The 12763-nt window shown below is 40.1% G+C and overlaps 1 protein-coding gene across 4 annotated transcripts in view; it reads right to left on the reverse strand.

The window, feature by feature from the left end:
- Window positions 1-12763, reverse strand: part of LOC103505505 (speckle-type POZ protein A) — a 144028-nt gene that overhangs the window by 25771 nt on the left and 105494 nt on the right. For all 4 annotated transcript variants that reach the window (XM_026820838.1, XM_026820839.1, XM_026820837.1 and 1 more), the window contains one exon: window positions 733-907. In XM_026820838.1, coding sequence (XP_026676639.1) covers window positions 733-907 — 175 coding nt within the window. The remainder of the gene's footprint in view (window positions 1-732; window positions 908-12763) is intronic.

The following is a 12763-nucleotide window of genomic DNA, read 5'->3' on the forward strand; positions in this document are numbered from 1 at the left end:
GGTTCAGACTGGCCCAGAATAACGGGTCACTCCGAGGTGCTATGGTTAGGATTATGATGATAATGGTGGTCATCATGAGTATGTTGCGTATGATACTATTGATACTTGTACTGATGATTGTGATACTACTGTTACTAATACTGATTGTGATATTACTATTACTGCTACTGATAATTGTGAGGATATAGTAGGCACTGTTCTCTATCATAATACTGTTACTGACGATGATACCCATGATGATATTGCTGTTACTGATGATCATAATGCTATTAGTGATGATGATTGTTCTTCTACCCATGATGATAACTGTAATGCTATTCCTGATGTTGATAATGCTGTTGTTGCTGATGACTATGATAATGCTCTTACTGACGACGACTATAATGCTATTGCTGTTGATAATAATGCTGTTGCTGCTGATGATGATGACTATGATGATAATGCTGTTCCTGTTAATAATAATGCTGTTACTGATGATAATGCTGTTGACGATCATGAAAGTAGTCGTTCAATAAAGTTCATTACCTCCGAACGATACCGGGGTCTTCTCGGCTGTGGAGAAAAAACATTGCTGCGGCCTGCGACGACCTTCAACTTTGCTGCTCTTCCACAGGTCGTTCAACCTTCGGGCATATTATATTGCTCCGATCATTGCTGCGGCCTGCGACGACCTTCAACTTTGCTGCTCTTCCACAGGTCGTTCAACCTTCGGGCATATTATATTGCTCCGATGTTTTCGGCGACGGGTGTGTTGATTTCGTTGGTGGCACTGGACGCGGACGAGTTGGGAAGAGGGGAGGGAACGCGAGGGAGTGGAGGGGGAGGGGCCGCTGCCATGCTGCTACTGGATCCCGGGAGTGAGGGACTGACGCGGGGTGGCTGAGAACACTCACTCACCACCGGCAGCCTGCGGACAGAAGAAAGGGAAGACAAAGGTTTAAGTATGACAATAATGTTTCAGTATTACAACTTAGGATGGGTTTCACCAAGATTCTTTTTAGCAACTAACAGGCTGTTAGCTTAACAGCCCTGTTATGCCTATACAAATCAAATGGAATTTAACAGGCTGTTAGCTTAACAGCCCTGTTAAGCCTATACAAATCAAATGGAATTTAACAGGCTGTCACAAAGGTTCAAGTATGACAATAATGTTTCAGTATTACAACTTAGGATGGGTTTCACCAACATTCTTTTTAGCAACTAACGGGCTGTTAGCTTAACAGCCCTGTTAAGCCTATACAAATCAAATGGAATTTAACAGGCTGTTAGCTTAACAGCCCTGTTAACCCTATACAAATCAAATGGAATTTAACAGGCTGTTAGCTTAACAGTCCTGTTAAGCCTATACAAATCAATGGAATTTAACAGGCTGGTTAACCCTATACAAATCAAATGGAATTTAACAGGCTGTTAGCTTATCAGGCCTTCTAAAGAATGAAACCGACCATTAATCTATACAGTACTGAAGATCAGTGTTGCTCCGATATACGATGTGTAAGATGTTCTGCAGAGGTGTGCTCTCCTTGCTGACAATCAACACTTTTATATCTGTTTTTTGTTTCGAGAGCTGGGATACGGATTTCTTCGAATTGGGAGCTACAATTTCATTTTTATTCTATTCATTTTGAAGCATAGGTACTTAAATTTAACTGTCTTTTTTTAGGTATCTATTCTTTATCAAGGACTTTTCCCCCCAAATTCTTTGAATTGTTTGTGTATTATAAGAATTATGTAACCGTCTCTGAGGACTAAAAAGTTTCTTTTAGCCTCGCCGTCTGTAGATAGCATACAAATAGCTCGAGTACTTCATGATAGAAATTCATCAGTGTCAATCAAAAGCGTGATGTCATTGTCACCTGAATCGATAGTAGCTAGGGAATAATTTTCCAGACTTTCCGTCTCATCAATCATAAGAAAAGACATTTCACTCAATTCAACAAGGATATACAATCTTCTAACAAGCAAAGTAAGTACTTGAAAAAAAGTACGTCTTTTGCATATTATGACGAAGCTGGATTTCTGCTCATTATGTCATTTCTTCACTTTTCAAAAGATGCTTCAATATTGAGGTCAAATCTTCTCATGGATGTCTCGGAAAATTTTCTTCTTTTTCACGGGGTTTTCTGCGAATCTCTTTCTTCACATTTGATGAGATTTTCGGAAATCTCTTCCAGCTAGGGAATAATTTTCCAGACTTTCCGACTCATCAATCATAAGAAAAGACATTTCACTCAGTTCAACATCAAGGATATACAATCTTCTAACAAGCAAGGTAAGTACTTGGAAAAAGTACGTCTTTTGCATGTTATGACGAAGCTGGATTTCTGCTCATTATGTCATTTCTTCACCTTTCAAAAGATGCTTCAATATTGAGGTCAAATCTCTCATTGATGTCTCGGAAAATTTCCTTCTTTTTCACGGGGTTTTCTGCGAATCTTTCTTCACATTTGATGAGATTTTCGGAAATCTCTTCTTTTCTTTTAAAAGTATAAAGGTAAGGTTATTAGACGGCGAAAATGGTACGTTTGAGTTCTGTATCAAATTTCGCCCTCTTTTTTCCCCGGAAAACTTTCGTTTCTCCCTAGAGGATTAGCAGGAAACTTCTGCACGTGGAGTTTTAGAATTCCTCGTGTGAAAGATTCCTGCACGAGGAGAGAAAAAATCCCTTTTTCTCCGAAACAAGAACAACAAGGTATGTAAACATCAACTTATGATGCAACTCTACAGATCAATTCATTCCACACAGTCATCATCATCACCTGATCAAATAAAACACAGAGACAGAAAGTTGCATACATTCACTTCAAAGCTCGCAGTTTCTCCCAATGAAAGCAACAACGCAAAAGTCACAACCTACTTTCGTTCAAGAGGAGATCACATAAAACTTCTACTTTCATATGCAGCATGTTGCAGGTCTCACTTTTGCTGAAAAAGTATGCATCCGATTGCAGCGGTTACTTTCAAATTGAGAACACATCTATCGAGATCTGCCTTGGCCACTTTTGACTCCTTGGAGAAAGAGTCAATTCTTTTTAAAGAAATAATTAAGTAAAAGTAAAAGAATAGAAGTAAAAGTAGTCAAGATTCATCTCTCAGCTCTCGTGCATCCGATTGCAGCGGTTACTTTCAAATTGAGAACACATTGCATCTATCGAGATCTGCCTTGGCCACTTTTGACTCTTTAGAGAAAGAGTCAATTCTTTTTAAAGAAATAATTAAGTAAAAGTAAAAGAATAGAAGTAAAAGTAGTCAAGATTCATCTCTCAGCTCTCACCGAATTTTCAATATTGAAAATTCGTAGACACTATCTAAAACGAAAGTGCCGCTCCGCGCCGGCCTAATGTCAACCAATTTAATCGCAACCTATGGTCCACTTCTCCGTCTTCCCCGGAGCTCCAGCTCCCATCGGCACCTTTCCTCTGGTCTATGGTCCACTTTCAGCTCTCACAATCTTTCTCTTCGCTACACACCGATGTACTCAAATCCTACTTTTCTACTCTACGTAGACGATAGAATGTAGATCACATAAAAAAGTATATGATGTAGGTAGATGAGCAAAAGTTTGTTTTTATACTGACTGTTCATGTGCTTTAACCCAGAACGGATTTGAATCTTTACTATCTAAACTTTGTAATCTGGACTACCTTAGAGAGTGTCAAATGAGTCTATTACTCTCTACCCTGGGTGGGGGAACTAGTTGGTCATATTATGACTGTACTATCTGCGTTAACCGTTGTCGAACGTGGTGCGTGCCCGGATGGGTGACCGACTGGGCCTACACTATACAATACTGCTATTTTGGGGGGAACTTAGTTTCGAGGGGGCATTCAAGTCAAATGAATTTGGTACGCTCGCGCTCGTTAAAATACCAGCGAAAAAAGACGAGATAAGACTTTCATTAAAGAGGTTTGTCAACAAATCTCCGATATCGATAGGTCTAAAATATCTATGTCCCAATTTAGCTCATCTGATGCTGAACTACCGATTTCTCCCATCACAATTGAGTCACTCAGAACCCAGTTGCTCACTTGCAATTTCTCTTCAATTGAGCACCGTATTAACCGTGGCAGTCATCATGAGTATGTTGCGTATGATACTATTGATACTTATACTGATGATTGTGATACTACTGTTACTAATACTGATTGTGATATTACTATTACCGCTACTGATAATTGTGAGGATATAGTAGGCACTGCTCTGTATCATAATACTGTTACTGACGATGATACCCATGATGATATTGCTGTTACTGATGATCATAATGCTATTAGTGATGATGATTGTTCTGATGACTTTTCCTCTTTAAAAATTATAAGTTAAGGGAGAAGGTGAGATTTTTTTTTGCGTTCTACCTAACCCTTCAAAACGAGCGTCCCACATATCAGTTTCGACTGGAAACTGAATAGCCAATCACTCACGTTCGCCATTTCCACACCTAATGGATTGGAATATGGTGATAGACTGATAATGCAATGGAATATGGATGGTGAGAGACGAATATTGCACCAATCCAATTTGTCTTTACTAGAGCACAAAATGATACGAAAACAAATCAAATACCGCGATAGACTAGACACTATCTCAAACGAAAGTGCCGCTCCGCGCCGGCCTAATGTCAACCAATTTAATCACAACCTATGGTCCACTTCTCCGTCTTCCCCGGAGCTCCGGCCCCCATCGTCACCTTTCCTCTGGTCTATGGTCCACTTTCAGCTCTCACAATCTTTCTCTTCGCAACACACCGATGTACTCAAATCCTACTTTTCTACTCTACGTAGACGATAGAATGTAGATCACATAAAAAAGTATATGATGTAGGTAAATGAGCAAAAGTTTGTTTTATATTGCCTGTACATGTGCTTTAACCCAGAACGGATTTGAATCTTTACTATCTAAACTTTGTAATCTGGACTACCTTAGAGAGTGTCAATTGAGTCATTTACTCTCTACCCTGGGTGGGGGAACTAGTTGGTCATATTATGACTGAATGATTTGTGTTAATCGTTGTCGAACGTGGTGCGTGCCTGGATGGGTGACTGACTGGGATCGCACCACATTACCATTACCACATACTGCTATTTCGGGGGGAACTCAGTCTCGAGGAGGCAATCAAGTCATATGAGTTTGGTATGCTCTCGCTTGTTAAAATACGAATACCAGCGAAAAACGGCGAGATAAGACTTTTATAAAAGACGTTTGTCAACAAATATCGGATATCGATAGGTCTAAAATATCTATGTCCCAATTTAGCTCATCTGATGCTGAACCACCGATTTCTCCCATCACAATTGAGTCACTCCGAACCCAGTTGCTCACTTGCAATTTCTCTTCAATTGAGCACCGTATTAACCGTGGCACGAGAAATCGGTTATCGGTTTAATACAAGAGTTTATCGGATTACATAATCCCATGCGCAGACCAAATTACCAGACACAAGCGATGGGGATTGCTCATAACTTCCACCGTGGTTTTTAATTTTTCCAGAAGTAACTCGGGATCACCAAAAAATTTGCAGCATTTGAAGCTTCATTTATCGCAGTGGACCCCGACCCTAGCGTGGGCCGTTGAAGGATTTCGGAAGGTCTATCATTATTCCAGCAGCTTCATTTGTAGTTTCATTGACTGTAGCGTAGGTACTTACTAACTCTAGCGTGTGCCGATTTAGTATTTGCTGAAGTCATACCTGCCGTCAACAGCTGTTCTCGTAGATTTCGAAATCCTTCGTTTTATTCCTCCACCAAGCTGCCAGGTTTGGAATTAATGGTGAAACAAAATGTGCAATTTACGGCGAAACTTCTTTCATTATTCCAGCAGCTTCATTTGTAGCTTCATTGATTGTAGCGTAGGTACTAACTCTGGCGTGAGCCGATTTAGTATTTGCTGAGGTCATACCTGCCGTCAACAGCTGTTCTCGTAGATTTCGAAACCCTTCGTTTTATTCCTCCACCAAGCTGCCAGGTTTGGAATTAATGGTGAAACAAAATGTGCAATTTACGGCGAAACTTCGGTGGTGGGTGTTTCATTATCTCAATTCCCCTAGTATCAAGTTCCCTAGTATTATCAGCAAACACCGTTTCATTTCCACTGATTTCCTATCACCCTGCTTTTGTGCAAATTTGAATTCAAAACAGATTAACATCTCGAAACGTTCAAGAGTTGAATTTGAATCTCTGCACGAAGAATTAGATGAGGGATTTAAATCTGCCATTTAATTCTTTAATTTAAAATTTAAATCTCGCAACTAATTCTTACAGATTAGGATTTATGTGACCAACAATAGTACTTGTAGAAATTCACGAAGCTTTCGATCTCTTGCTAGACATTGTATTCTGTTTTATTCTGAGCATAACTTGAGCTCAGACAGTCAAAGCTCCTGCGGATTTCATAAAATAGAACGCGGTCGTGTATTTCTTAAAAGGGAAATTTAATGAGGTACCTTTGGGAGACCCCATAGGGCCCAAATTCGTTGAACAATCTTGCCAAATTTTATCGAAATCGCCCAAACCGTTCAAGAGTTACGATGAAAGAAAAAGGCAAAACTACAAGAAACTCTGTTCGTTAAAAGCGGCCCCTGATGGCAAATCCATTTCGTTCGCACAATATAAGCACTCCTATTGGTTACATTTTATGCTTGGTGTAATTGGTTACATTCAGCATTATTTATTTGATTCGGATTTCGTGTTTTTTAGGTTAAGCACCGATCGGCAGACTTGACTTACTTTCCGACGGTGAACACGGGTTGCCATAGGCGACTCGCTAGGTTGTTAGTAAGATGATTCAGTAGTGAATAACGAATGATGCTTTAGGAGTGTATTAAGATACATAGGGGACTCGCTAAACCGTTTACTAAGATGTTTTAGGAGTAAATAACGAATAATGGTTTAAGAGTGTATTTACCTAAATAGGGGAATAACCTCCGGTTGATGAAGAAAATCTGTAGCACTTAGGAGACCCGTCATCGAATTCCGAATAGGACGACTTTGCAAGTCCCTTTTTCAGCGACTTCCAGACATAGAGGAATCGATTAAAATTGCATTTATTGAACACTTCCAGCAAAGACGGGTTCAGTCTCCCAGCAAACATGGGTTGAAAATGTGACGGTACATAGTGTGTAAATCGGCAGCACACCGCCTGGGATATCAACAAATCACCACCTCAGTAAACGTAATTCACCTAACACCGGTCCCGTATACAACACTTTGTACCGGTCAGTACAACAACAAATTGTACCGGTCATTACAACAATAGTTGTACCGAACAAGCCACACTCACCTCGTGTTCACTATTGTTTAGCACTGTCCTAGAACCTAAAGTAGGGATCTGGGCTGACGGCAGACACCGCACCGAAGGATTGACTAATCAAATCTAGTACTCAGAGGTATTACCTATTGCTACAGTCATCAGGCAATACTTGGCCGGCACGTTATATCATCCTGTGCTACTGCTATAAGTAGCACACTGGAGAATTGTATTATTTGACAGCCATGGGATATATTCAGAGCGATTCAGACCATCTTGCAGGTGCTGACCACGGGGGACGTTGCTTATCTTCAGTGATACGTTAGAAACAGGTACATTCATCGGGATGGGTGTGCAAAGGAATAATGGAAGTGAAAATCGAAAAAAGTAGAAGGGAGGAAACCTTTTTTTTTTTTGCAATGGCTGGAATTGAACCCACGTCCTTTTCACGAGGTTGACTGCAGGCCCGAAACAGACAGCATGAGTGTCCCAGATGGCCACCCTTAAAGGCACCAACCACACTCAACGTTGCTTGAGGAAGAGGCAAATTAAAAATTTAGGTTCTTCATTCGGTTCTTTTCATTGATTGGGAACTTGGTATTCGAGATCGTAAGGCCGCTGGCGAATTGGGAACTACCGCTCTTGTAGCATTACTATAGCATCTAACAGCGTGGCCTTATACTCATTAGCCAAGTATTGCCTGATGGTTGCTTGAGGAAGAGGCAAATTAAAAATTTAGGTTCCTCATTCGGTTCTTTTCATTGATTGGGAACTTGGTTCTCGAGATCGTAAGGCCACTGGCGAATTGGGAACTACCGCTCTTGTAGCATTACTATAGCATCTAACAGCGTGGCCTTATACTCATTAGCCAAGTATTGCCTGATGACTGTAGCAATAGGTAATACCTCTGAGTACTAGATTTGATTAGTCAATCCTTCGGTGCGGTGTCTGCCGTTAGCCCAGATCCCTACTTTAGGTTCTAGGACAGTGCTAAACAATAGTGAACACGAGGTGAGTGTGGCTTGTTCGGTACAACTATTGTTGTAATGACCGGTACAATTTGTTGTAAATGTGCAATTTACGGCGAAACTTCGGTGGTGGGTGTTTCATTATCTCAATTCCCCTAGTATCAAGTTCCCTAGTATTATCAGCAAACACCGTTTCATTTCCACTGATTTCCTATCACCCTGCTTTTGTGCAAATTTGAATTCAAAACAGATTAACATCTCGAAACGTTCAAGAGTTGAATTTGAATCTCTGCACGAAGAATTAGATGAGGGATTTAAATCTGCCATTTAATTCTTTAATTTAAAATTTAAATCTCGCAACTAATTCTTACAGATTAGGATTTATGTGACCAACAATAGTACTTGTAGAAATTCACGAAGCTTTCGATCTCTTGCTAGACATTGTATTCTGTTTTATTCTGAGCATAACTTGAGCTCAGACAGTCAAAGCTCCTGCGGATTTCATAAAATAGAACGCGGTCGTGTATTTCTTAAAAGGGAAATTTAATGAGGTACCTTTGGGAGACCCCATAGGGCCCAAATTCGTTGAACAATCTTGCCAAATTTTATCGAAATCGCCCAAACCGTTCAAGAGTTACGATGAAAGAAAAAGGCAAAACTACAAGAAACTCTGTTCGTTAAAAGCGGCCCCTGATGGCAAATCCATTTCGTTCGCACAATATAAGCACTCCTATTGGTTACATTTTATGCTTGGTGTAATTGGTTACATTCAGCATTATTTATTTGATTCGGATTTCGTGTTTTTTAGGTTAAGCACCGATCGGCAGACTTGACTTACTTTCCGACGGTGAACACGGGTTGCCATAGGCGACTCGCTAGGTTGTTAGTAAGATGATTCAGGGGTGAATAACGAATGATGCTTTAGGAGTGTATTAAGATACATAGGGGACTCGCTAAGCCGTTTACTAAGATGTTTTAGGAGTGAATAACGAATAATGGTTTAAGAGTGTATTTACCTAAATAGGGGAATAACCTCCGGTTGATGAAGAAAATCTGTAGCACTTAGGAGACCAGTGAATAACGAATGATGCTTTAAGAGTGTATTAAGATACATAGGGGACTCGCTAAGCCGTTTACTAAGATGTTTTAGGAGTGAATAACGAATGATGGTTTAGGAGTGTATTAAGATACATAGGGGACTCGCTAAGCCGTTTACTAAGATGTTTTAGGAGTGAATAACCTCCGGTTGATGAAGAAAATCTGTAGCACTTAGGAGACCCGTCATCGAATTCCAAATAGGACGACTTTGCAAGTCCCTTTTTCAGCGACTTCCAGACATAGAGGAATCGATTAAAATTGCATTTATTGAACACTTCCAGCAAAGACGGGTTCTCCCAGCAAACATGGGTTGAAAATGTGACGGTACATAGTGTGTAAATCGGCAGCACACCGCCTGGGATATCAACAAATCACCACCTTAGTGAATAACGAATGATGCTTTAGGAGTGTATTAAGATACATAGGGGACTCGCTAAACCGTTTACTAAGATGTTTTAGGAGTAAATAACGAATAATGGTTTAAGAGTGTATTTACCTAAATAGGGGAATAACCTCCGGTTGATGAAGAAAATCTGTAGCACTTAGGAGACCATGAGGCAACAGGCAGCATGCTTCTTCAAAGATTTTACATTGAATTGATATAAGGTCTTAGTTAGGGCATACTCCATGTTGTCTTGGGGTAGCTTTACTACAGCCTCCTTATGTAGCCATGTGTAATAGAGCCTTTACTGGTGAGTCGAAAAGGGTCTTAAGGGTTATTATTTCTAAGGGTTTTGATAGGGTCTTGGAGCTTGCTACTTGTTGCCTAGAAGCATGTTTCCACTTAACTGAGTGTGATAGATTAAGATAGCGCCTTTCGACGCGACGAGTCGAAAAAAGGGGTCTTGCGGGTTGAAATTCTGAAAATTTTGCATTAAATTGATTGGGTCTTGAAGCTTGCTCCATGTTACCTCAGTGTAACAGCACTGACTGACAAAATAACCTGTCCCGCGGGCTACCGATTCCCTGAACCGTGCCTACATGTGAACTTCCTCTAACTTGATTCTTGCTCCGGATCTGTCTGCTGATGGTTCACTAATCCTGTTCCGATAGGCCCCGGTTCAGACTGGCCCAGAATAACGGGTCACTCCGAGGTGCTATGGTTAGGATTATGATGATAATGGTGGTCATCATGAGTATGTTGCGTATGATACTATTGATACTTATACTGATGATTGTGATACTACCGTTACTAATACTGATTGTGATATTACTATTACTGCTACTGATAATTGTGAGGATATAGTAGGCACGGTTCTCTATCATAATACTGTTACTGACGATGATACCCATGATGATATTGCTGTTATTGATGATCATAATGCTATTAGTGATGATGATTGTTCTGCCCATGATGATAACTGTAATGCTATTCCTGATGTTGATAATGTTGTTGTTGCTGATGACTATGATAATGCTCTTACTGACGACGACTATAATGCTATTGCTGTTGATAATAATGCTGTTGCTGCTGATGATCGTTAACGCAATTCACCAAACACCGGTCCCGTATACAACACTTTGTACCGGTCAGTACAACAACAAATTGTACCGGTCAGTACACAACAAATTGTACCGGTCATTACAACAATAGTTGTACCGAACAAGCCACGCTCACCTCGTGTTCACTATTGTTTAGCACTGTCCTAGAACCTAAAGTAGGGATCTGGGCTAACGGCAGACACCGCACCGAAGGATTGACTAATCAAATCTAGTACTCAGAGGTATTACCTATTGCTACAGTCATCAGGCAATACTTGGCTAATGAGTATAAGGCCACGCTGTTAGATGCTATAGTAATGCTACAAGAGCGGTAGTTCCCAATTCGCCAGCGGCCTTACGATCTCGAATACCAAGTTCCCAATCAATGAAAAGAACCGAATGAGGAACCTAAATTTTTAATTTGCCTCTTCCTCAAGCAACGTTGAGCGTGGTTGGTACCTGCAAGATGGTCTGAATCACTCTGAATACGTCCCAGATGGCCACCCTTAAAGGTGGCCATCTGGGACACTCATGCTGTCTATTTCGGGCCTGCAGTCAACCACGTGAAAAGGACGTGGGTTCAATTCCAGCCATTGCAAAAAAAAAGGTTTCCTCCCTTCTACTTTTTTCAATTTTCTCTTCCATTATTCCTTTGCACACCCATCCCGATGAATGTACCAGTTTCCAACGTATCACTGAAGATAAGCAACGTCGCCCGTGGTCAGCACCTGCAAGATGGTCTAAATACATACCATGGCTGTCAAATAATACAACTCTCCAGTGTGCTACTTATTAACTCATAGCAGTAGCACAGGATGATATAACATGCCAAATTGCTTATGTCACATGGACAATGTAGAAGAACAATGAATCACATAACACAAATTGGAGTGGTTAGTACGCAAGATAGCTTGGGTACATGTATACGAGGTAGGTACATGTAAAAATTGACTGAATCGGTTGTGTGCGCGCGATTGCCTTCAATTACATGACATTACCCGTGTAACCCAAATCCCGTTTAGACATGTAATTATCCGTAATGATTTTAATTGCAACAACGAAAATTGGGATTGTTATTTAAAATGGTTCAATTCGACACTATCTAGTGCACGGGACAATTCGAACACTGGAGACCGTTTTTTTTTTATTATTATTATTATTATTATTATTATTATTATTATTATTATTATTATTATTAATATTATTATTATTTGTTATTATTGAGGGAACTGTAACGACGGAGGTCTTATCGTCCCGAAATCGAAGAAGAGGATAGGAGAAAGTCAGCCGTTCCGAGAACGAACAACCTTCTCCAAAAAAGGATCCTAACCGGCTTCTTTCTCTGAGGTGATAATGCATCCCTAATTCTTTCAACAGTTCACTTAGAAGTGCTAAGAAAGGAAGGGGGGAATAATTTCATCTAATACTTGTATTTTCTCGTGTTTATGTCGAGTTTCCAAAAAATGCAATCTGACATCGTTAAGCAGTTTTGCAACACAGAAACTTGAGAGGATCCTAACCGGCTTCTTTCTCCGAGGTGATAATGCATCCCTAATTCTTTCAACAGTTCACTTAGAAGTGCTAAGAAAGGAAGGGGGGTTAGGGGGGAATAATTTCATGTAATACTTGTATTTTCTCGTGTTTATGTCGAGTTTCCAAAAAATGCAATCTGACATCGTTAAGCAGTTTTGCAACACAGAAACTTGAGGGAAACTAACAAATACATATGCTTTTAACGCAAAAACTTCGTAATTTTCGTTTGAAAAACACCATGCCAGAAAGAATAAAATGTGCTCATCGGAGCGATAAAATGATTTTAAACAGAGCGTGGAGTAGTGTTTTTTGAGAAGGAGGAGGAGGAGGAGGGAAGAGTTTTTAAAGTGAGAAGAGCTCAATTGAAATTTGAAAAATTTAACTCCCGCATGGTTGAGAAATTTTTTGGAAACAATTTTTTGCATTTTTATGAATTTTCA

The sequence above is a fragment of the Diaphorina citri genome, unplaced genomic scaffold (assembly GCF_000475195.1).
Source record: "Diaphorina citri unplaced genomic scaffold, Diaci psyllid genome assembly version 1.1 scaffold179, whole genome shotgun sequence".
Lineage (NCBI taxonomy): Eukaryota > Metazoa > Arthropoda > Insecta > Hemiptera > Psyllidae > Diaphorina > Diaphorina citri.